This window comes from Manihot esculenta, chromosome 18, assembly GCF_001659605.2.
Source record: "Manihot esculenta cultivar AM560-2 chromosome 18, M.esculenta_v8, whole genome shotgun sequence".
NCBI classification, from domain to species: Eukaryota; Viridiplantae; Streptophyta; class Magnoliopsida; order Malpighiales; family Euphorbiaceae; genus Manihot; species Manihot esculenta.
In genome coordinates, this window is record NC_035178.2 from 930,103 (window position 1) to 956,341 (window position 26,239).

The following is a 26,239-nucleotide window of genomic DNA, read 5'->3' on the forward strand; positions in this document are numbered from 1 at the left end:
TCAATTTTGAAAATATATTTCAAATAGTTTTTTTTTTATAAATTATAACTATTTCTTTTAAAAAATTATAACTATTTTTTCATCTAGATTATCATATCTAGTATCATACATATAATTCCTGGAATTAGGGGTGTAAACGAACCGAGCCGAGCCGAGTTTTGAAGAGCTCAAATTTGGTTCGTTAAAATTTTTTCGAGGTCGAGCCGAATTCGAGCTTTACTCATATCAAACTCGAGCCGAGTATTAAGAAACTCAAGCTTGGCTCGTTTAGCAAACGAGCTTTGACGAGTCAAGCTTTTATCGAGCTTTGACGAGTCAAACTTTTATCGAACTGAGTTGAGCTTTTATCGAGCTGAGTAATTTAATTTATTTACATGTATAATGAGTTTTAGTTTAAAACTAATAAGTTTAAAATTAAAATAATTTTAGTTAAATTAGTATATTTACAAATTAGCATGTAAATTTATAAAGATGAGTTTTTAAATCTTAATGATCTAAATATATGCAAGTTTAAGAGTGTAACTAAACTATATAGAGCTGAATTTTAAAAAATTTAGATTTGGCTCGTTAAAGTATATGCAGGGTTTGAGTTTATTTCTCTTATGATAGTAATTTCAGTTTGCTTAACGAGACCGTTTATGAGCCTATTCGCGAGCCTGCTCATGAATTCAGAAACGAGCCGAACTCACGAGCCTTAACGAGCCGAATACTATGGAGCTCAAGCTTGGCTCGTTTACCAAATGAGCCTAAAAATTAAACTCGAGCTTGGCTCGTTTAGAAATCGAATCGAGCTCGGTCGAGCTTTTATCGAATCGAACCTCGAATAGCTTACGAACGGTTTGGTTCATTTACACCCTACCTGGAATACAATATAATTTCTCATTTTTTATCCCTCTTCTTGACGTAATGACACGTGTATGAAAATTTTGCCGCGAATTCAATAACACGCAAACCACTACGTTTCCAGCTTATTCGGCCATGTCATCAACCCACACTTGACAACACGTGGCGCAAAATTACACTAGTAGTCAGAAAAAGTTTTTTTCTTTTTCTCGAAAACTAGAAAAAAAAATATTTAAAGTAGAGAACTAGAAATTGTATTTAGAAAAAAAGTGGAAGGGGGAGAATAGAAAACTAGAAACCGTAGTTTTTTTGGGTTAATTTTAGTTTGACTCCCACGTTATCGCCAGTCGTCACCACCAAAGATTTGGGTTCTGTTTCTTTGGGAACTCTGCGTCTCAAGAGATGATCTTCGAATCCCCTTCTAATCGCACCACCTATTGCCTCCCCTTTATCCTTCTGTTGCGGACTATTTCAGTTATGGAACATGCAAGCTAATTATCTAAACCATCCACAAAAATAAATTATAAAAATATTTTTAATGCATTAAAAAAATAATACATTTTACTTTTTACTTAAAATATAAAAAAATTCTGTATAATTAATAAATATACATTCTGAGAAATTTAAGTAAAGAAAAGATCAATAAATTATAAATTTTCAAATTTACTTGGAACAGTACTAAGGTTTTAAATGTATGTAGACGTGAGTCTTGGACCATCCGGAATCAAAGCATACCCTAAAAATTAGCAATTTCATTCTTTGATGTTCATTTCAGTCTGAATTATTAAGATTTTAAGATATTCCAAAGTGTTATTTGTGGGAAAACTTTTTGAATTATTATTAAAGTTAATAATACATAATTAAGTATTATAGCATTAAATATAAAATTATAATTTAAACTTGAGAATACTTTATTTAAAAAAATAAAAAAAATTTCCTTTCGTCATCAGAAACATTATGTTTTTTTTTTAAAAAAATTATATTTTATTATAAAATTTCTTAGTTGTGGTTTAACGATTTAATCCTCCATTTCCCACTAAAAAAGGGAATGAAAAGAGGGCAGAGTTCTTGACACATGGCAAAACCACAAAAGCATAACGGGTGCAAAAACGTAAAATGTGGGGTCCTCTCTGCTCACGTGTATATGATTAAATCCCGGGATTCGCATCGCAGCCATTGCCGTAATGCGAAATCTCACGCCGATCTGATCTACACCACACACCCCTTCTCACTCACTCTCTCAGTTCATTTCCACTGCAAGTCCCTCACTGTCAATCCACCGTCTCCCGATACTCTCTCCGAGTTTCCTCCGCCTTCAATGCCCAATCCCTTCTCCACAATTCAAATCTCTCTCTACTTCTTCATCCTCCATTCTCTTTTTAAAACCTTCCCTTGCCTAGGTTTTCTCTCCTATGGCATTTTTTTAATTTTCCCTCCTCAATGGCGGCCACTTCTCATCTCCATTTCAAGATCACTCGTCTCCCCATTTCTCCGCTGCATTCCTCTTTTTATGGATTGCAACTCAGCAGGAAGAAGGGGAGGGCCGCCATCGGTGTCAGTTCAATCATTTGCTGCTGCTCCGATTCTGTGGTTTCCATTCGGAGTGTCGACAAAAATGAAGGCAGGTCCTCTCATAGGCTCCGTGTTCAAGCCACTCCCACATTGCCTTTTGCTTCTTCTCAGTACGTCGTCGTTTCTCATACTTCTTCCTGTTCCTTGTTCATCTTCCATTGACGCTGTCGCTGTGATATCTATTCAATTGCAAACTTATCACCGGCTTTTATTAATGCAAAGAGAGAGAGAACAAATATTAACTTCGTTTAAACTTTCAAAGATAAATGAGGATTTTCTGGAAATTGTATTTTATATAGATGGAATTTTGTTCCAAATTTCACATGCTTGCTGGTTCTGCTCATAATGTGAGCTAAATCGTTAACTTAGAGGCCCTGGGTTAGATATTTTCAATTCTTGTAGGGTGTATAGAATATCGGGTTCAGTTCTTAGCTTTATACTAGAATCATGACGAAACCAGACTGCTAATCGAATTTTAGAGTGAATAAAAGTTATCTTGAACCCAAGGATTCAAGTTTCTAATGGATGTTCAGGAACTACTAAGACTAAGAACATTCCGCAAGTTTCAAGAGGATTATGTATTGGTGGATTTGTGTGATTATTCTTTTACACCGTGATGGAGATACAAGTATTCTATAAATAAATTATTTTAACATTTAACATGTATTAATTTTCCTTCGTCTCGTGGGACTAGAAAAACTTTTATCAAATTTTCAACTTCTTTCTATTACTCGAGCAGCATAAAGTTTGTGATGTTGCATATAACCGTTGTAGGTCTCGTTTTGCTTCAAAACAAGAAAAGTTTTCTCCTCGTTGCAGCCCAAGAAACTCTGGTCCACAATCCCGAGACACTCCACCAAAAAGAGGTAATTTCTATTGCTTGGCCAGGTTAACTTTTTATTCAATTATGTATGCTACTGCTAATGAAAGCCTGACATGCCAGCGCTTTCTTTTATTATTATTTTTTAGAAAATTTAGATCTTAATGGACATTTCAATATCATGCTTGATAAGTGACGATGTTTGTTCCGCCAATGCAGACACTGGTATCGCAAATGAAAAGGAGTGGGACATCAACTTGTTGAATGAAAATGTTAATGAATCTGGCACTAATGATGATGGTAGTACTTGGTACCGAGAAAGTGGAGAAGACCTGGGTGAAGATGGGTACAGATGTAGATGGACAATAATGGGCGGACGATCACATGATGATACTTCAGAATGGAAAGAAACGGTACAAAATCATTCTGGTCATGTTACGTATGTATGAGTATTATTGATGTTGGATTGAAGCAAACTGGAAGAATTTTTTGTGAATTGATGTACATAACAAAAAACTCTAAACAAGTAGCAGTATTCATTATTTTGATGATTGATGAAGCAAATTACTGTAAATTCAAGATAGTCTGTATACTGTGGCCGAGTCTCCAATTCTAATAATTTACTAAATTTACGTCTGTTGTGATATAACCGATATCCAAATGGTGACAATTTCAAAAAATAGTTTTTTTATTTTTTTTTATTTTTTATTTTACAATTAAGGTTGTAGATTTGTGATTAATCATCAACTTAGGATATAACTTTGCTGGCCATCCCTTTTTATCCCTCTATCAGTAGTAAACTATAGAATTCTGAAAGATTTGGACTCTGATTCAATATTTTGATATGATATATGCAACCCTTAGATCCATACTAACATATTTCTGAAGACTTGGGGCTGGGAAGGAGCCACTTCCAGAAATTGAAAGTTAATACAGGAAAAAAAATTGTGTAGCCAGTATGAGTGACTATAAGCTGAGCATGGAAACTTTTGGAAAATGACGTCATGGTCCTACAGTCAGATTTCACAATTTGTTATTAAAGTATGCTACATTGGTAGTATTTTTATAACCATATTGAGTATCATACAAGGTGGATGCATTTAATTGGATTTTTTTATCTCCTTGACAGTGGTGGGAGAAAAGTGACTGGACTGGATACAAAGAGCTAGGTACTGCTTGCCTTGTTTTCACTAGACATGATCATCTTTTCTATTCCATTTCAGTTGGATATTTTGACCTCTTTCAATATGTGAAGTGCTCATTTATAGCTTATTTTATGTTTTATAGGTGTGGAGAAATCTGGAAGGAATGCTGAAGGGGATTCATGGTGGGAGACATGGCAAGAGGTGCTCCATCAAGATGAATGGAGGTCTACTGCTATGTGCTAATGTTTATCTGTTTCAAATTTTCAATAAAATAGAAAGCTTTGGTTGAAATAAAATCCCATTAAACCATGGATTTCACTTTCATTTGGAAATTGCTGCTTTACTTTGTTGTTGTAGCAATCTAGCAAGGATAGAGAGAAGTGCACAAAAACAAGCGAAGTCAGGGACTGAAAATGCTGGATGGTATGAGAAATGGTAAGCCATTAGTAAACTGCAGGTAGTATGATATATATACTGTGTTATATATGCAGTTCACAGAAATTACTTACCTAGCGATTACTGTATTAATTATCATTCATTCATTTTGGACTTAGGTGGGAGAAATATGATGCTAAAGGCTGGACCGAAAAGGGGGCTCATAAGTATGGTAGACTGAATGAGCAGTCATGGTGGGAGAAGTGGGGAGAGCATTACAATGGGAGAGGATCTGTTCTCAAATGGTTTTCTCTACTTATCACCATATCGTCATATAATCTGCACATATCTTCAGAAATTGGGATCTCATGTTGAAAAGTGTCTGGTTCATTGTTAATAACAATGTGCAATATATTGACTACCTTAAGTATCAAATAGAATCTGAACTATGAACCAGTTGACATAGGAACTGAGCTTCTGAAAATAGAAAACCTGCACAATATCCACAACAATGATTTGGTAAAATATGTGGAATTCTGGGAAATGATAATGTCTCTGAATTTTCAATAGTGTTGCTATTTTATCTATTAGTCTTCTTTTGCAATAATTTTAGAATTACAGCAAGTTCTGCTTCATTTTCATTTTTCTAAAAGTAGTCAGAACTTAACAATGGAAGGAGTTTCATTTGAGTTATTTTCTTTACTTTTCACTTCTCAGGACAGATAAATGGGCTGAGACTGAATTGGGAACCAAATGGGGTGACAAGTGGGAAGAGAGGTTCTTTGCTGGTATAGGTTCTCGCCAGGGTGAGACATGGCATGTTTCTCCAGTTGGTGAACGTAAGTATAACAGTATTTTATTCAGCCACAAAATCTTATCTTTAAACTATATGCTGTATGTAATTGAACATTCTCTTGATTTTGTCCATACATCAGTTCTTAGTTAAAATTTGGGCTACCATTTTCATTTGTAAGATCTGTTTAGTTTGTTCTTTGCATATCTTTATACATGATTTTGAGGTATGTTATTGTAATGGTCATTGTTACTTGCATTGGCTTTCATTTTTCCGGTTTCTTGTTGCAAATAGAGTACAGTTTCTGGTGGTAGACCTACTGGAAACTTGATATATTCAAATTGGGGCTGATGTGTAAAGAACAAAACTAATTGTTTTTTTTCCTAATCAGTTTCGTTTTTAGTGTTATGATATGCTTGCTTGTCTGTATAAACATGTTAGGTTTGGGACTGATTATTATGTTTTTGTTCTACACCTTGTTTTGCTTACTGCATTCAGCCATTTGTTGCCATCTTTTAAGTCAGACAAAATACTCAAACAAGATGTATTTATCCATTATGAGAAATTTGTTTGCAAAATTATTCATCAATTGACTTCCCTACTCTTGTAATCTGCTAGATTTTTCTTGATAGTTGCGAGGGTCACTGATGGGATACTGAACTTGCATGGTTAACTGTCAACAATATCCCCATACATCAGCTTCAGTAGTTGCTTTCTTAACTTCGTTAGTGTGACTGTCATGTACAAGATGTAGTTTGGCGTTTAACTTATTCTTTGAAGTACATGACTCAAGGTGAAGATTCTTACATTCTGAGTAGACAAGTGACCTTGGTGTTCTGTTCTTTGAGATGTTCATGTTTGGCTTTACTTGTTCTTTATGAAATTTATGTACTAAAGTCTCATGATTATGTCGCTTCTAGGTTGGACAAGGACATGGGGAGAAGAACATTTTGGAAATGGGTATGGAACTTTATCCATAAATAGAATACGTTCCATATTGATGACATTTTTTTTCCCTATCCTGTATAAATGTGACATCAAAGTTTGGTACGGGTATGACTATATGAAATTTTACATGCTGTATTAATATGAGTTCTTTCTGTGCCTCAGTAAAGTCCACAAATATGGAAAGAGCACAACAGGTGAAAGCTGGGATATTGTTGTGGACGAGGAAACCTATTATGAGTAAGAATATGCTTACCGTAAGAGTCTGTATTTCTTTCGGATACACAGTTAGATTAATTTAACTGACAGGTCTGTACTTAATGAAGGGCTGAACCTCACTATGGATGGGCTGACGTTGTAGGTGATTCAACCCAGTTGCTATCTATTAAACCTCGGGAGAAACCACCAGGAGTCTACACAAGTCTTGATTTTGGTTCATCTTCAGCCGATGATGACTCCTCAGACTTGCCTCCTCTTCCGCAATGAAGGCCTGATTTTCAGGTTCTATTTTGCTTTAGGTGATTCCATATCTGATGAAAGTCCAATTTCATTTTAATTTTTTAGGTTGTCTTATAACTGAATTTTGCGATTGCTTTCCATTTGTTCATTCTTTGGATGGGGTTGTGATAAATATTGGACATTACCTCATCTTTTTATTAAGTTTCTGGCTGCTATTGGAGTTTGTGGTATGACTAGTTCCTCGTTGAATTTTAAACTTCTTCTTATGTCCTTTATGTGGAAAGTTGGAGGTAGGTATACAGTTCTATCAAAAAAAAAAAAAAAAAAAAAAAAGGAAAGAAGAAAAGAAAAGAAAAGAAAATTGAACAATTCATCAGAAGATGGTTGGCCATTTCATTTTCTAGTATTTTTATTTAAATACCTTCGTTTTCGTTTGTGAAAGAACTTTCCTGGATTTGACAGCAGGGTATTTGCCTTTTCCTTAGAAATTTCCTAGCTGAACAAGTGATGATTTTTCTTCATGGTTTTTCTACATAAAGTAATATCGGTAATTAAAAGTGACTATTAATTTGAAAAAAATTATATTAAAGGTTAAAAGAAATAAGAATGGATGCTTGTGATTGGGAGAAACTTTCTTGTAAGTATATGTGCACCCACAACAAAAATTAATACATTAAAATTTTAGTGGACATTACTATAATTTTAGATAGATTTTATCCTAATTTGACCTAAGATAATGTTTATAAATTAATTGAATATATACACTGAAATTCACTAATTTAAAGCTGATCTATAACTTCAATTTTATTTGCATAGAAAATTACTTCTCTAAAAAAAATAAAATAAAAATGTGGTATTTTCACCGATGATGAACCACGGCCAATTACAAAGAACTCAATTGTTAGCGTTAAGGATTTAAAACAATGAAGTATTTATTATTTTAATTATTGATATAAATATTTAATTTAAAATTGTTTCTCTTCATTTTTTTTCTCAACAATAATAATGATAATGATAAGAGAAAGCAATAAGTTGAATTTGACGTGGGCGCATACGCATTAAAGTGTTGATAATTATGATAATCTCTTTGAAACTGCACGTGGCTAACGAATACTGGCCGAATGGTTTAATACGAAGAAGGATTATATATTATAAGAAACAATAATGAAGTTTATTTATTTATATTTGATTTTGAATTAAAATTTTGAGTGTATATTCATTATAATGTTTTTTAATAGTGCAACATACCATTTTTCTATAGCACAACATTCGAAAATGACATTATATTGAAAAAAAATAGTTAATTTTATTTTTAATATTAAACTAAATATAAAAAAATATTTTTAATAGCTAACTATTAGTCCGTAAAAATTTATCATTAACTTTATTTTCTTAATTCATACCAAATATATCCCTGACATGGTTGCCGTTGATTATAAGACTCAGTTTAGTTTATAAAAAATATTTTTTATATTTTTTTATATTTAAAACACTAAAAAATTTAATTAATTGAAAATATTTTTTTTGAATTACACTTACTTAAAAATAAATAATAAAAAAATAAAGCATTTTATTAAAAAATATCTTATATAAAAAATAAAAAATATTTTTTAAATATAAATTATTTTTAAGAATAAAAATTATTAAAAATCCAGTGCCCTAGCACTTCAGGATTGGGCTCAAAAGTTACATCTAAGAGGGTGTAATGTAACGTAACTAAGCCGCAACCAAAAATCCAATTGACCTGGTTGGCTAACATACATCATGCCAGCTTTGATAATGAAGTTTAAAACATGTTGGAAAAGAAAAAACTCAGAATCGCTAAAATGCCTCACAGTTCACCTGACTTCATCGCTCACGCCCAAAAGGAGGTGTCAGTTTCCGTTGCTCCCCATCACATCCCTTCCCTAATTCTCTTCTGGCTTTACGGTTTCTCTTCTCATGAGTAGGATTCAAAACACCAACTACGACGAAGCTTATTCAAATATAACACCAGGAAGAGAACCAGATGGTGAAGAGCACTCGACAATCCGCCATGCATGTTGCCAGATGGTTCTCAGATCTCGATTGGAGACTTCTCTTTTTAATCGTTCCTCCTCTTTCTTTAATCGTTTTTCTCTATGTATCTGCTACACCCATCAGTCCTTTTTCCACTTTCGCCCCTCTTGCTTCCTTTTTCTTCAACGGGACCTTGAATTCTCGCACTTCAGCTGATGATCCATGTCTGTTGCCGCTGAATCGAAGTCGGGCGGTGGGGGTGAGGTCGTGGAAGGATGAATTATACCGGTCAAGAATGGCGGTTTGTTTGGTAGGCGGGGCTCGGAGATTCGAGCTTACTGGACCATCAATTGTGGAGAATATTCTAAATGTCTATACAAACTCAGACCTATTTTTGCACAGTCCTCTAGACGAAAATTCATTCAAGTTCTCGCTATTGAAGGTCGCCCCCAGAATAGCTACCGTCCGCCTTTTTCAGCCGAAACCCATACCGGAAACCGACGCTGAGGTCCGAGTTCTCACCGCTGCAAATTCCCCAAATGGCATCCAGGTTTTCTCTCTTCAAATGATTTAAAAGAAAAAAGAATTGCATGTGAAATTTCATTCTATTTTCTCTTTTTATTTGTTTTCTGGTTAAGAACGTAGAGACTAGAGAGTGAGACCGTTACATACCTTACCTTTCGAAATCGGGTTTTGTGTGGGTTTCGTGCAATACGCAAACACTGATTCATAGTTTCTCCAATTTTCTCTTTTCCTTTTCTGAATAAAATCCTTCAGGCCCGTTAACCCAACCGAAATTGCAAATCAGTGGTTCCCCTAGTTTTGTTTTTGTTTTTTTTTTTTTTTCGCCTTCCCATTTCGGTTGGATTCTAACTCGAATTTGAAAATTTACACCCAGAAATCAAATGACTAAAACAGTGAGGCGTAAAATGTGCAGGGGCTATTGCAGTACTTCAATCTCGTAGAGGGATGTCTAACAATGATAGAGGAGTACCAAGCCCAACACAACTTCAAATACGACTGGATAGTCCGTACCCGAGTTGATGGCTACTGGAACGCCCCACTTGGCCCACAGAACTTCATCGCAGGTCACTACCTGATCCCACCGGGATCCACCTACGGAGGCCTCAACGACCGCCTCGGTGTTGGCGATTTAAACTCCTCCAAGGTCGCCCTCTCGCGTCTCTCTCTCATCCCGGAACTTGACTCCGCCGGGTTACGCATGCTCAACTCGGAAACCTCCTTCAAGGCTCAACTCACCACCCAAGGCGTTCCCTTCGTCACCAAGCGCCTGCCTTTCTGCATTGTGACGGACCGCAAGTACGGGTTCCCCCCGTACCGGTTTGGTGTTCCTGTGGCAGCATTGTCGAGTCCGGGTCCGCTGAGTGGCGCCAAGTGCAGGCCGTGCACGCCTTTCTGTGAAGGGAGCTGCGTTGCAGGCGTAATGCCATTGCTTGATAAGGGTTGGAGCTGGACTAATTGGGAAAATGGGACACTGAAGCTGTGTGATGCTCGTGGTGAATGGGAAAAGGGGTGGGAGAAGATTTTTGACAAGGTTGCGGGGAAGAAACGCGCCGCCGTGAGGAAGCGGATCTCGGGTCTGAAGCTGAAGCAATGCGTGAATGATTTCAATGAAATGAAGAGGCGGAGTTCCAAGTGGGAGTCTCCTCCGCCGGAGGAGATATGTAAGTTGGGCATTGGAGAGAATTAAGGGGTTGGTCTTGGATTGTTGTTAGAGGTAGGCTGTAAAAACATAGAAAGAAACTAGGAGGTTATTTTTTTTTGGGTTATATGGTAGGTGCTTTTCTTTATGCATGTAGATTGTACTCCTCTAAAACAAAAATTTATATACACAAAAAATACGAAAGTAAAAATGGTTTAAAAAAAATTATTATTTTAAATCATATTGATAAGCAGTAAATTTTAAAGTATTAATAAAGATATATTAAATTATTTTAAAATTAATTTTTAATATTATAATTGATATATTTTAATAAGATACTTTTAATAATAATGAATTAAAGTAAAATAAACTAAGGCATAATGCATATTTTTGTCATGTGTGCCTCTTTATTTTTTTAGCCATTCCATTTATTTCTTAAAACTCAACTTCTGCAAATTGTGTACCTCTGTGATTATTCTGAACTGTGAGGAGTGCAATTGAAGATATCATTCAAATTAAATATTTTCTAGAATATATTAATTAATATATTTTATTTTTTAAAATGAACTTAAAATAATAAAATGATTTTATAAATTTTTAACAAGGTTAAAATAATATTTGTTAGAAAAATATTTTTTTGATCTCGATTTATGATTAAGAAAAACTGAGAGGGGTTTAATATAAATGTTTAAAATTTCAGCGGCCAGTCGGGCATAGTGGCAAAAGACTAACAGGCTTGTTTGTTGGCCCAACCACGCATTGGGCAGAAAAAACACCTGCATGAATTTTGTTGAATTTTGAATTTTGATACCCCTCATCTCGTGCCTAGTCATTTTTCTGTCTTTCACTTTTACCCTTTTTCTCAGTTCCAGGGGAGAAAGGCCACCTCCCGTGCCACCGCAGCTCGTCAACGATGTATTTGCTGCCGTACAGAACTGCCGCAACTTTATCTTCTTTGTCCGCTACTTTTGATACACGGCCAAATTTTGCTAGATTGAATTGATAAGTTGAATTTCGCCAAAAAAAAAAAAATTGATTAGTTGAAGCTTTTTCTATCTAAATATTAACAAATACATAATACGATCAAGATCAACTGATCCTAAATTGCCTAGTCCAGTAGCTATTGCCAGTCCAGTAGCTTATTCGGTTGGTATTATCGTGCTCGCAAACTTAATTGATTATAGTGTCTGGGATTAGAATCATCAGCCGGTGAAATACTTTTTTTCCTCGTCAATAGACAACGACTATTCTCTCTGTTTCAGTGGCTTTTTTTGATATGTCAGATTCTCTTGTATGATATTATGTACGTAATGATCAATATAGTGTACATTCCGGTTATAAATTTTTAATCCATCATTCAACCAATCAGCATATTGTTTTTCAACCTCCTTCTGTTACTGTCAATCCGAATATTTGGAAGGGTATATGTTCTCTTCAAGTCTCTCCTAAATAGAAATTTTTTTTTTGGCGACTTTTTCATAATTCGTCAGTCTCTATTAATTTGATAAGACATGGTGGAGAAATTACAAGAACAATAGGAACATTATTGAATCAGAAATTGGAATAAAAGTAAATTTTTTGTTCTCAGTTTTGACATAATCAATTGAGGAAAGTGTGAAAATAATCGATATAGTAGAATTGAAAATTAGCTAAAATGGAGGAACATTCATTCAACTTCTTCAATTCTGAGATGGATAATCCATTACTTTTGACTCTGGTCACACTCACTTTATGGCATATATGGAAGAATGAAAATAGAGGTATTTTCGATTCAGTAATATCCAGACCTATTACTACGTCAGAACGTATCTTTGTTAATTTTAGACAGTTACAACAAAATAATATTTTGCTGATTATTCTCATTTTCAATATTGTAGTTGCGCTCATGTTGCGTGGAGTCTTCCCTTAAGAGGGAGTATTAGACTTAACTGCGATATTACAAAGAAAAATCAGTTTTGATTCACTGCTATTGTTGTAATTGCTTTTAATGGTGAAGAGATAATTATGCATAGTATTGCTACAAAGGTTTAGTGTTTATCTACTATAACAGAAGAGGTACGAGCTGTGTTAGTAGCGATTAAATTGATATGTATATAATATTTTGTGTTGTTCAAGATCTGATTTATTATGTGATGTTACAATCAGAATAATAATAATTTTAGAGATCTCCTCTTGTCTCTATTAGATCTCCTCTAATCTACGTCATTTTAATACTTTTGCATATGTAATCTCTAAATTTTATCTTAGAGATTTATTTTCGCTAGGTTGGCGGTTATAAACGATCTAATAGTTTTGTTGCAGTTATATTTTATTTTCGGTATCATTTATTTAATGCAGTCTTATATTGCAAGTAAAAAAAAATTAAAATCAACTTTTATTAAATTAAATTTCAAATTATTTTTTAGTAGTTTATTTATAATAAATTTATGATGATAATAATTTTCATTTTAAAAGCAATAAGTTTGGGATTAACTAATTTTAAGTTAAATATATTTACTAGTTGCTTGCGAATTCATAAACAAATAAAATTTTCAAATTTTAATGTAATGCTTATGTTTTAAGTTAAATGTTGATGTTGTATTATTCCTACGTCAGGTTATAGGAGTGAGTTGTTTCTTAAGAGGAGGAAATGGTGAGTTCATTGCAGCACGTCAACAACGAATTCTTAGTAATTTTGATGTTTTTATGGTTGAGACCGTGTCTTTTAAAAAGGTTTTAAGCTGGCTTAAAGAATGGTGATTGGTCCCCAGTTATTGTGGAGTCAGACGCTCAACTTTTGGTTCGAGTTATAATTGATCTCAATTATTAAAATTTGTCATCATTTGCTAGTTTTATTTTTTATAATAAGTCTCTTATCTCGGAAATGATTTCTATTTTTATTAATTTTGTTCGTTGGTCTGTTAATGGTGTAGTCATGCGCTACTTGAACTATCCATGATATTTCGATCCTAGTTGAGATTTTTTTCTCATCTCCTAATTGTATTTTTGAGTTGATTGTTCTTAAGTTGAATGAAATTTAAGTTTTATTAAAAAAAAATTCAAGTTAAGCTGAATTTTTATTGAAACTTTTATCTCAAATAGTTTATTAACTTACCATGATAGCTCAATATAACTCTATCATTTTCTTTGATAGAACAACTTTGATAGCATTTATATTATTGGAATATGATGTATAAACATGAAGAAAATTTCAGTCACATGATTTTCTTCTTTGCGCATTTTGCTGTTGGAGAAAGAAATAAAAGCAAAAATTTCAAAGGGAGATCTTGACTAACAGAAAACATCTCATTCCATAAAGTTTTGGTGGAGTCTTCAGCTTCAGGTGAATAACTTTGATATTTTCTTTGTGATTGTTACAATTCTGTCATTGCATTGGCTAAGATGAATTTTCTTTGTTGCTTATTTTTAATCAAAATTACTCCAACTCTTTAAATCTTGTCGTCGAAATCCAATGAGGGATTGGTAAAAATTGCAGTTTGATTAAAGAGAGAAAAATGAGGCTAAAAACAAGAACGAGGCGATCTAACTCCTCATGTGGAATTCATATGGTGGATTTGTTAATCGTTAAAGGATAATTTGAAATTTCCTATTTCAACTCCAACAAAGTAAACAACCTTAATATCAATTTTTGGCAAAATAATTTAATATTGAAAACTTATGTCAAGATGCCTTTTAGTGGTGTCCACATGGGATGGCTTTTTTTTATTGTTTTCATTTGGTCGAAAAGATTTTTGATTGAAGAACTAGATCAGCTGGTCAAATACAAACATGGGATGACTCAACACCAATACATGATATTATAAATGCTAAAACCTGGAGTTGTGCAGGAATATTGTGCCTTTAGTTTTGGAATCTCGTCGCTGAACACACAAGCCGATAGGATGTGGAGGACAAGTTCCTGAAAGCCAATCTGTCATGTCTGGGCGTTATAGCAGTTAGAACACAAAAGCAAAGAGAAGTTTACTTGAATGAGAATGACCTTGAAGGCACAGAAACAATATCAGCCATGGAAAGCTCAATGCATTGAATGCTACTCTTTTATACTCCTCATTGTGATTTAACATCTTATTATATTGCTTCTTATATCCAAAACTTTTGGAGCTCATATATGAAACCCATCATTCACTTACTCACACCATTACCCATTATATCTTCTCTTCCCTCAAAACTCATGATTGCTTTTTTTTTTGAAGGAATATTTAAGTTTAAGCTTAAAATTTAACAGCAATGGACCCAATTGAATCTCAGAAATTTTAAATCAAATCATACTCCAATATACTGATATTTCTATTCTTAGTAATTAAACTAACAGGGTTAGATACGGCAAATCACATTATTCCAGGTATTGAAAGGGCACCTTTTCCAAGCCTTGAAGGGGAAGGGAGGCCAAAAGAACGAAATATGAATCAATGTATTAGTGTGACCTGTAAAGATCTGAATTTATTAGGAAAGATTCTTACAAGTTGTTGTTATCTTCCCCAAGCTCCAATTTCCCCGAAACATAATTGCATCTTCATCGATTTCCAAACACAATTTCAAGTTTGCAGTGAAAAGAAGAGAAGATTTTGAAAATTAATGATGCACGTGAGGTCGACCCACATGCCTTGGCAACTGAAAACCGGAGAATGGTAGCGAAACCTGAGCTTGTGACAGCCAAAAACTCGTTTCTGTGATTAGTTAGGTAGGCTCGTTCGTATAAATGCTATGGCATTTTTATTCTTTTAACCCTCACATGGCCATCCAAGCATATCATGATGCATGACTTTGGTTCTCAATGAACATGAGGCGGTGCATACTCTCCTATTATTGTAGCTTAAATATTCATTATCCTCCAATGAAATCTTGTCCTAATTAACATCTTCTACCAATTAATTGCTATGCGCGTGCTGCGTGCATACACTGCGTCGTGTCCCCCTTCCAGTTGAGAACGGTTGGTTTGATTAGCTGGATCCTCTTCTCTCCTTTATATACCTTCTCCTCTGTTCCTCTCCTCTTCGCCAATAACTTGTTATTTTACCTTCAAATCCTCAAAACACTCTCTTAGACCAACAATGGTAGGAGTATTCAAGCGTTCTCTTTCATTTCCCAATAAAATTCCCAATCGTCCGCCAAAACCACCCCTCTCCCACCACATCAGATCCATTAGTCTTCCCTCCAGATCACACCCTTTAATCTCCCAGCTCAGGGACGGGATCTGCGAGCTCAGAATTTGGTCTTCCAAATCTGAAAACCGAACCTCCTCTTGGCTTTGCGATGGCTTGACCCGTCTTAAAGACATTCATGATTCTCTTGATGATATCCTCCAGCTCCCTCAAACCCAAGAATCTCTTCGTCTCCAGCCCACATGGGTAGAGAAACTTCTTGAAGATTTTCTTCGTTTTGTTGATGTGTATGGGATCTTCCAAACGTCGGTTTTGGCTCTCAAAGAAGAGGAGCTTGCTGCTCAGGTGGCTACAAGAAAGAGAGACGATTCCAAGGTTGCTTTGTACATTAAATCCCGAAAGAAAATGGCTAAAGAGATGTCTAAACTCGCCAACACAATTCGAGATATCTCAAGAGGCTCGGTTCCTGAAATCAATAAATTGTCTATTACTGATGCTGAATTGGTCAATCTAATTGGAGACGTTATTGAAGTGACAGTATCAGTTTCAGTTGCCCTTTTCAGTGGAATTTCTTTGTCATTTGGTAGGAGAAAATCTTGTTGGATGATGAAATTGCCTAAAAGGGAGAAGAAAGTGAAGATTGAGGAAGGAATTGAAGAATTGCAACAGGTAAATCCAGAGAGCTTGTGGGGGTTGAGAAAGAAAGGAGATGAAGAGGTGAGAATGGTTCTGAAGAGGATGCAAGATTTGGAAGGCTGTATTGGTGGCATCGAAAGTGGAGGGGAGCAAGTGTTCCGGAGTTTGATTAACACTAGAGTTTCACTACTCAACAGTCTCACGCAGTAGCATTGGGTTTCTCCCATGAAAAATCATAATTATTTTATTTATATTAATCAAGTTTCCACAAAATCAAACACATAGTCAATGGCCATGCTACTGTATAGAGTTCATGTTTGAAGTTTCACCGTCTCCTCCAATATTTTGAAATCACTACCTTGTTTATAATTCTACATAATTGCTATGCGCTAAGTCAGTCAATAATCTAGATGAAAGTAGAAGGTCAATTTTAATAACAGCCGTCCGTTTAATATATGATCGGCCGCTGTTTTGATTTCTTTGATTTTAGAGAAATTTTAGTTTTGATGAATAAATTCACAGAGTGCACAAAATTTAATCATTGTTGAGTAGTATTTGGTTATAAAATTTCAGCTACCCAAATATATCCCACACATTTTCATTTAAACTCATTTTACCATCAACTTTACTTCATTTTATTTATTATTTTAATTTTTAAATTATAAAGTAACTTAATCCCTTTTAATTTGAATTAATATTTAACTCATTTTCATAAGTAAGTTATTCAATAATCAAAATGAGACAACTTTATGAAAAATGTGAGAATAAATTATTCATTTAGCTTTTAATTTTTTAAATAATCACTATGGACAAATGCTAATGCTAACAACATCTATGATATTGTAAAAATTATTGGATGTAAAAGTGTAGACTAAATTTTTAGTTTTCGCCGACTCTTAAAATAATTTAACCAGATATAAAATTCTAAAGTCAACTAAATTTAATAGTACACTTATATGGATTTTTAAATAATATTAAAAATGTAAATAAAATAGCACTTCACATTATAGTCCTATTGATTTAAAACTAATTAAAATTCTATTAAATGCCGTTGATATAATGTAGCAAGTCACAATTCTATTAAATGCCGTTGATATAAAGTAGATATAAAATAGCAAGTGACAATGCATCCTTATAGTCTTGAAAGGTCTAAGATTCGACTCCCCAAACCCCTATTTCAAAAAAAAAAAATTCATTAATTTTTCAATAACATAATAAATATAATTGAAATAATTTTAAAAGATTAAATTTCATTAATTTTTCAATAGCATAAAAAATGATAAATATAATTGAAATAATTTTAAAAAATTAAATTTTAAATGATAAAAAAAAATATTAATTTTTCAATAAGATAAATAATGACAAATACGATTGAAATAATTTTAAAAGATTAAATTTTAACTGATAAAAAAAATATATGATGTAATTAAAATAAAATTAAAAGTTTACTTTTTTTAACCATTAACTCTATAAGAAATTATTTAAATAAAAAAACACTCTATAAAAAATTAGGTATGCAAAATTTAAAATTTCATTATAATAGTAAATAACTAGCTTTACATTTTTAATTGACTAAATTATTTTAGCGATCGATCCCAACAAAATTTAAAGGATGAATTTAATTATTCAAAATTAAAAATAATAGAATATAATAAATTTCACGTGCTTAATTTGATCGCTTTGTTAATCATCACTAGAATAAATAGTGAGGAATGAGCTGGTTATTACCAAAAAGTATGCATATATATAGAGTGAATCACATATTTCAAAGCCAACTGGATGAGGAATTTGACGCTAATTACTATAATAGTATATCTTAAAAAACAAAAGTAAATTAAATTACATAAAAATTCATTAATTGCTAATTCCTTTTGGTATGCAGCCCTTAGGGATTAAGAGAAGCATGTATATATTTTCAATTATATAGGGAAAGAATCTAAACTACATATTCTCCATCGCATTGACAGCCATTTTTAGCTAATGAATGCCAAGAGAAAAGAAAGGGAAAGAATAACAATAGAGATTAAGGTTTTTGCAGTTCCCAAATAATTGAAAGGGGAAAAGACATTTAATTTAAAATTAAACAGCTATATCATATCATAACATCAATCAACAACTATAACGGCAGTAATATAGGATTAATGCATATGCACACACAGATATGCAACAATAATAAACAATATAATTAACATTTCCCTCCACTTTTCATGTTTTAATTTAAAATACCCTAACCCTGCATCCAAACTTATCTCAAGTTTATGAAATTATCATTATTACTATTTAGAAATTTCTTTTTAATTTATCCAACTTGTTTATTATACATTTATATATATAATTTTAGACGATGAATTATAATTAATCAGGATAAATTTAAATTTAAATTAAATTGAATTTACACTCTTAGATAAATTTGAAATCAACACCCTTTGTTCCGGAAATTTTGTAGATAGGAAGCAAAATAGATCGATGGTGGAAAATAAAGTTTCATTTTCTTTTTTTTTTTTTAATTTTTTCTAAAAGTATATTTATTTTCTATTATTTGAAAAAACATTTAAGGGAAATGAAATTTTGATATTTTTATCATTATAAGTATAATCTCATATATTTTGATTAATAATCGACGGACATAGAAATATAGGTGAAAAAATATTTCTCTTTTTATTTTTTCACGAATTGAAAAAAAAAAAAAACTTATCTTCTTCTTATTATTTACTTTCCTTCCTGTTTCCCGTCTCTTTTCCATACATCAAAATATAGGGTCATATTTGATCAATTTTGAATCCATACGATGTCAATATAAAATTGTCCTGATGATGAGGTCTAAGTGAATAACCATTTTCCAGTGTTTTCTTTCTATCCTTTATAGATTTGGATTTTTTTTTTCAATAATCAATTTTTTATTTTAAGAAAGTCGAATACCCATTTAACTTAAGATGTCAAAAATTAAAAACAATAAGAAAAAAAAAAAAAAGCAGCCTAAATAACAAAAGTGTACTTATGCTGGCTGGGCTGTCAAGACAGTAAAAATAAACGGCAAAAAAAACCGCACAAAATACTAGAGAGACGTTATATATTATGCATCGCCGATCCCGCCAACCTATCTTTTCGATTGAGTGAGAGTCCGTGAAAGCTTACAGTTCAGTTCGCTTTTTGTCTCTCTCTATCCCTCCCTTAATTCTCAAAATTCTGCACATATTATGCCAAATTAAATTAATGCACAATACATTCACTTCTCCTTTAATTCTTTCTTCCCTACTATCTATTCTGACTAGATTGTGTTTGCCTGGTTCGGCGTTTCTTCAGCTAGCGGTTACTTGATGGGCTGCTCCCCCTCCAGAATTGACCATCTCCCAGCGGTTTCCCTTTGTCAAGCCCGCTGCAAGTTCCTCGAAGAAGCGCTATACCAAAGTTATGCCCTTGCCGATGCTCACGTCGCCTACATGCACTCCCTCAAGGCTCTTGGCCCCTCCCTCTGTCGTTTCTTTGGTCAAAACCTTTATAATAATAATAATCATTCGAATGCTGACTCCGCTGTCGCTAAACCTGATCCCTCCAAGTCTTCTCTTTCACCTGGTCACTATCCCTCGAGTTCAAACTCTGAGCCGCACCTCGATTTTCCTTCTGATTCAGAGGATGAAGAATTTAAGGACACAGATTTTGATCTTCTTCACCGAATCCACCCCAATGATTTTGATCGCCAAACCCCGACTCCATCTAGGTTATATTCGTACTCTTATAGTGACCATAATAAGTACGAATACTACACAAATAGTGTGGGTTTGTTTCGTTCTCGTGAGTCTCCTTACGCAGCGTCTTCTCCAGACGGTGGTTCTTCTTGGAAAACCCCCTCGCCTCCTCCCAGCGGTTCCACTTGGGAGTTCTTGAATTTGTTCGATACATATGAGAGATACGAATTATCGGTTAAGGATAAACAAGGGCTTCATGAGCTTAAAGGTGAGCTAGAGAATAAAGTTCGCGAGGATTCCGTGAATTTGGCGGGAGATGAGAAACAGCGAAAGACCATATTGAAGGTAGAAAGTGATGTGAAGCTGTATGAGGTTCATGTGGTGCACACAAATGTTGTTTCGGAGAAAGAGAAGATTGATTTTGTCGAGTCTAAGAAACAAAATACCACTGAGGTTATGAGAGAACTGGAGGCTCTATTTGAGAGAGCTTCAGATTCAGGAAATCAATTATTAAAGATCCTTGATACAGGAAAATTCCGCTGCTATCACAAGACTTCTATCTATCAAGGTGAATTTTTCAATTTTTTTTTAGCTTGGATTTTCTTGTTTTCTATGTTTCCAGATGTTGGTCAAAGTAAATTTGACTGCTCTTTGTTCGTATAGGAGTTTCTTCCAAGATGTTGCGCGCGTTTCCCCCATCCCTTTTGGTCATACATTCTACAAATACTGAGTCCTCATCTACAGAGAAGATTGGTTCTGTTGGTCTGGGTTTTGATGAAGATTTGGCTGTGATTTCGTTGAATTTGTCTTCCACTCTCAAGAAGCTATGCATGTGGGAGAAGAAAACTATGATGAAGTCAAGGTATGCTTTACTCTTTTCCAAGAAGCATTGATCTCTGTAGCTCTTAATGCGTTGATTGCTTTACCTTTTCTTTCCCTTCTCTTTCTTGGACTGCATGCTAGTTCATTGGTAGTAACAAGCAACTGCTTTGCAGATGCAAATTCAAATTTCCTTTGGTTTTATAATTAAAGCAATCGATAATTTTCCTCATTTCCTGTTATGTTCACTTTCTTTTTGGCTTAACCATAATATGCAACATGATTTTAAATAGTAGCTAGAAAAATTTCAATTCAATTATGAGGATTCTGGGATGGCTGGTAGACTTCATTATTCTGATTGTCTCCTGCAATTGTTTGCTGTGCTTTATTTTTGAACATATCAAGAAGTGATTCATTCTGTTATTTTTACTGGTGATAATGGTATGTTCATTTCATTATATTAATGTAGGCTGAAGAAAAATTGCGTATTATGATTGCAAGGAACTATAGGCAGATAAAAAATATTGGCAAGAAAGGTGCAGATGCCAATGAAGTTGATTCTGCTCAAACTTTAGTCAGGGCATTATCTACTAAAATCAAAGTTGCAATTCAAGTTATTGACAGAACTTCGATTACTATCAGTAAGCTAAGGGATGAAGAAATGTGGCCATTAATGAGTGAACTGATTCAAAAGTACGTCTTGTTCACGTTCATACAACAAAAATTAATATTACAGAATTTACTTTTTGCTGCATGTTTATTCCACTCGTGGAGATATGTTGCACCATATTCACAAATAATGGCTCCCTTCTATCACATTTATACATTACCCTTTTTCCATTTCTACAGGTGGGTCCCATTTATGAAATGATGGAGAATGATACACTTGCATTTATTTTTTGTGTTTTATATGATTACAGGTAGAGAATGCTACACTTGCATTTACTTTTCTTGTGTTTTATATGACTGCAGGTAGTACCGAAACTAAGCATAATAGAAGATCAAATAGATGTATTGTTATTTTTAGTTTAGACATATGAATGAGGAAAATGAAGGTTTGCAAATTGTAAAACTCAAACTGGTCACAGCTGTGACCAATAAGAACTGGTAGAAGATGCCAGTAATATTTAACAGAGGAAGATTCCTGGGATTGCTTTTTAGCAACAGCCGCTTAGATTAAGTTTATTTTCTGGCTAACTCAATCTTATGAAGTTATAATTTGAGCGGTTAACCTTAATCTGTGTTGTTATAGATTACTTGAAATGTGGAAAGCCATGCTAGAATGCCACAGACATCAATCCCAGGCAGTTCTGGAAGCTAGAGGTTTAGATGCCATTTTATCCAATGGGAAATTCAGTGAGATTCATTTGGAAGCGGGAATACAACTCAAAATTGAACTTCAAAATTGTAATCTGAGCTTCTCCAATTGGATCAGTGCCCAAAAAGGCTATGTCAAGGCCTTGAATGATTGGATTCTAAAATGTCTTCCATATGAACCTGAAGAAATGCCAGATGAAACAGAACCATTTTCTTCTGGTAAGGCAGGGGTGCCCCCTGTGTTTGCGTTCTTTAACCAGTGGTCACATGCCATAGGTGCAGTCTCAGAGATGGAAGTGATCAACTCCATGTATGGACTTTTCATGAGTATAAATCAATTAGTAGAAAGGCATTATAAACACTTACAGCAAAGACTGACTGCAGACAAGGATTTGAAGAACAGAATAAAGATCTTACAGAGAGAGGAGAGAAGGATGCAAAAGGTACTGCAAGCTCAAGGGAAGAAGATGCTTCTAGCCAGTAGGAATACAAGGGGCACCCCTGGAGGGGCTTTGCATCAGAGTAAAATGACCAACAATAATAGTATTCAATCTTGTCTGAAAAAAATGTTCACAGCTATAGAGAGATGCTCAGCCAACAGTGTGCAAGTTTACCAGGAACTTCATGTGCGGGTTGAAGAATGCAGCCTCACTCGAGGAGGGAAACCAGAAGATCCTTAAACACTGTACATTTGGGTACTCATATTAACTTGATTAATTAACAAGGAATTTCCTAGAAGAAATTCCTGAAACAATTATTAGCTAATGCAGCAATGGGAGGCTGAGTTTTTTTGTTCATTAGTAGTCCCCATCTCTTTTGTAAGTTTACTATCTGTAATTGTAATACCCTGCTAGACTCCGGCATTGGAATCCCTGCCTTCCGGCGGAATCTCGGATGTCGGAACCCTCTAGAAGGGTAAAATCATGTTTTTTATAAATGTTTTATATGTTTTTATGTTTTTAAGTAAGAAAGAAATTGAGTTTTTGAAAGAAAAGCACCAAGGAAGGAAAGTCAGGTTCGGCCGCCGAACCTCATGTTCGGCTGCCGAACATGGTGGAGTTTAGGGAGCACCTTTGGCCCCCGAAGGTGGTCTGGCCAGCCACCTATAAAAGGCCCCATGTCCGAAAATGGCCGAGTTTTCTTCTCCATTTTCGGGCAAAGGTGAGTCAATGCCCTTCCATGGTTAGTTTTGATGCTTTCCTTCAAATCATTCATGTTTTTGATGAGTTTTAACTTGGTTTTGAAGATTTTTGAGCAAAAATCGAAGTTTGGAAACTTGGAGACCCCGGAGCCCATTTCCCCCACAACTCCAAGTTTGGATCGCCTCTCCTCTCGATCTTCAAGAGGTAAGAGTAGATCCTTACCTCCTTTTATGTTTTGTGTAAGTTTTGAGAGGTTTTAAGGGGGTTTTATACTTGATTAGAGTAGTTGTTAAAGGTTAGGGTTTATGTGAGTTAAATGATGAAATGTATGTTTATTATATGCTATGTGTTGATGTGGTTGAGGTATAGGCTAGTTTTATGCCTCTAAATGCTTAAGAATGTGTTTATGCATGTTTACATGGTTTGGGAGGCAAAATGTGCATGAGAGGCTTGAATTCTCCCATTCTGGAAGAACTCAGATTCGGCTGTCGAACCTGCCTGGGGAGGCAGTTCTGGCTGCCGAATCCTGCCCCCGAAAGTTTGGACTTTCGGCTCTGGAAGCACTTTCGGCCGCCGAAGGTGCATAACTTTCGGCTCTAGAGGGACTTTCGCCCGCCGAACCTGCCGCTGAAAGTGCCCTGTTCAGCCTTCCTTTGCATGTTTTCTATGATTGTTTTATAATGTTTTAGGGAGTTTTTGGGGAAATGTTTAGAGTCATGTTAGAGTTTGTTTGGTCCCTCATTTGAGTCCACCTGTGTAGGTTCGGACCCGAGGAATCGAGGACCCCAGCAGTGAGATAGCTGCTTCAGAGTCAGCCTGAGGTGAGTAGAATGGATCTTTATATTTCAAAGTAAATAAATTTTGAGTATGTTCATGCATCATGAATGCCATGTTATATACTAGGATGTTTGCATTAGAATTCATGAATATGATGCATTGCATTAATTACTGTTAATGTGGATGGTTATTGGATGATCCATTAGTCCTTGATATGATATGATATGGTATGGTACAGAAGTCCAGGTCGAGACCCATTCTACGCCCCTGGCATAGAGTAAGAGAAAGACAAGGTCGAGGCCCATTCTACGCCCCTGGCACATTGGAATATTATGTTATGTTAAGGAAAAGACCAGATGTCCATTCTACGCCCTGGCACTGTTGGATTATGTAGAGGGCTATTGGTGACAAGTCCATCCTTGATGTGAGTTGTTTGTGATGTGATGCATTCCATGAAAGCATGTGTTTTAATATATTGTTTTACTATTCTGCTCACTGGCCTCTAGTAGCTCACCCCTTTCCCTTAACCCCTAGGTTTGCAGGTTTGGAATAGATCAGGAAGTCAGCAAGAGTAAAAATTGATGTATGTAATAGTTAGTTGTGGACATGAAAAAAAATAATGTAATATAATGTAAGGTATCATACAGAATTGTATTGAGGATTAGTATTGTGCTTGACCCTAGAGTTTATGGTTAATCCCTTTTGATACATGGTCTTTATACAATGTTTTTATTAATGTGTTGAGAAATGTAAACCAAGCTTGATTAATGTAATGTTGACCCAACTAGAGCATTTGATGAGAGCTCTAGTATGAGAGTTTTTATGTATTCAGTTTAGTGCATGCACAGGTCAAGCTTGGTAGATGTAAAAGTTTAAAGTTTTTATGTAAATGTATGATCATGTATGAGATTTATCAGGTATGACAGGTTGTATGCTATGCTTGCTACGGGTCCCGGCGACCTTAAGTCGATCTGAATTCTAGCGCCGGTAGCGGTCCGATTTCGGGTCATTACAATAATAATATGAAGCAGAAACATCCTGGTAATCAGGAGCGATTTTAGAGTTGCCAAGGTTATTGGGAGAGAAGAAATGAAACGATTGGTTCAAATTCGTATAATCTACTTTTTGAAGTGTTTTATGGTTTCGTGAAATGAATTGCAAGTTAAAAGCAAGCGCACGATCACTGGGATATATTTCATTCCAATTTCTTTTTAATATTTCGATACTTTGCATATTTGTCAACTGCTCGTATTTTTCTAGGTCAGGATATATCATTCTCAAACTCCATGAAATTTTCAGCTTTTCTCATTGGATTGTATAAAATGAATGATTTCTCATTGTTATTTCAATTTTTAATACAAAAGAACATATAAAGTTCATTTTAACTGCATGTCGTCCACATCAGATTATAAAATTTCTCCAATTCATGTGAACTCAAAATTAATTACTTAATTAGCTTTGTGATAGAGAAAGATGAAAAAAGAGGAGATACTTGTTAATACTCTATGACTTGCCAAGCTTAGCTCAAGAAATTATTGGACACATTTTAAGCTTCATTGACCTTGGACCAATGGGTCGCTATCAAAGGGATTGAAGAAATGCTCACTGTTCAAATCGTTGCCCTTTATCTCAAATATACTCTTGAAAATCTCCTGCCTCCATTCATCTGCTTCCAATATCCATGCCCAAAATAATTCGACTAGGCCCATAAAGACCCGGCACAAGGCCAATAATTTCATGGGAAGGTCATATGTAAGAGTTCTATAAGATTCATAACAAAAAATTAGACTATAAGTAGGAACACAAATGATTAAATAATTTAATTGCCCTTTAAAAATTGCTCTTGGCTTGTTGGAGAAGAGCCCTGACATTAAAGCGAAAAGCCCAATCGCGAAACGAAAGTCAGAAAGAAAAGACAAAAACCCTTAACCCACTGCGCGTAGCGATGAGAGAAACATTTTCTGCGGCAAAACACTTCACACACGTGGAGTAAGTCGCTTGGCCTTTTTTAACACTTTATTACAATTACACGACCATCATATTTGCGCTTACGCAACGCTATTGCTCCTTGGGGGCATCCCATGTTTCCATCCAATCCAGCAATTATTTATATTATATTCTCTTTTTGTTTTTAGTAATAACTACAT

At 34.6% G+C, this 26,239-nt stretch overlaps 3 protein-coding genes and 1 non-coding gene across 6 annotated transcripts; all 4 read left to right on the plus strand.

Moving 5' to 3' along the window:
- Positions 1-2,009: 2,009 nt before the first annotated feature.
- On the plus strand, positions 2,010-7,208 carry LOC110606328. Of its 3 annotated transcripts, XR_002486502.2 has the most exons (12): positions 2,010-2,525; positions 3,190-3,281; positions 3,455-3,648; positions 4,365-4,404; positions 4,523-4,604; positions 4,738-4,815; positions 4,935-5,060; positions 5,473-5,594; positions 6,167-6,341; positions 6,469-6,508; positions 6,659-6,733; positions 6,820-7,208. XR_002486502.2 is itself a non-coding variant. In XM_021745080.2 (11 exons), the coding sequence occupies exons 1-11, from the start codon at positions 2,284-2,286 to the stop codon at positions 6,977-6,979; spliced, it is 1,251 nt and encodes a 416-aa protein (XP_021600772.2). In that variant the 5' UTR covers positions 2,010-2,283; the 3' UTR covers positions 6,980-7,208. The 3 variants fall into 3 exon arrangements, 2 of the variants coding, with proteins under 2 accessions (XP_021600772.2, XP_021600775.2); XM_021745080.2 differs by lacking the exon at positions 6,167-6,341; XM_021745083.2 differs by lacking the exon at positions 6,167-6,341 and having other exon boundaries at positions 6,855-7,208.
- A 1,478-nt stretch (positions 7,209-8,686) lies between these two features.
- Positions 8,687-10,740, plus strand: LOC110606977. The gene is made up of 2 exons (XM_021746011.2): positions 8,687-9,500; positions 9,888-10,740. Exons 1-2 carry the CDS (start codon positions 8,961-8,963, stop codon positions 10,659-10,661), a joined length of 1,314 nt encoding a protein of 437 aa, XP_021601703.1. The 5' UTR covers positions 8,687-8,960; the 3' UTR covers positions 10,662-10,740.
- Positions 10,741-15,664: 4,924 nt separating this feature from the next.
- LOC110606784 lies at positions 15,665-16,561 on the plus strand. The gene has a single exon (XM_021745773.2). It carries the CDS (start codon positions 15,665-15,667, stop codon positions 16,559-16,561), a length of 897 nt encoding a protein of 298 aa, XP_021601465.2.
- Positions 16,562-19,407: 2,846 nt separating this feature from the next.
- On the plus strand, positions 19,408-22,970 carry LOC110606581. Its single transcript, XR_006349381.1, has 4 exons — positions 19,408-20,605; positions 20,701-20,899; positions 21,326-21,549; positions 22,109-22,970. It is a non-coding gene; the product is annotated as a nitrate regulatory gene2 protein (transcript).
- The last annotated feature ends 3,269 nt before the right edge of the window (positions 22,971-26,239 follow it).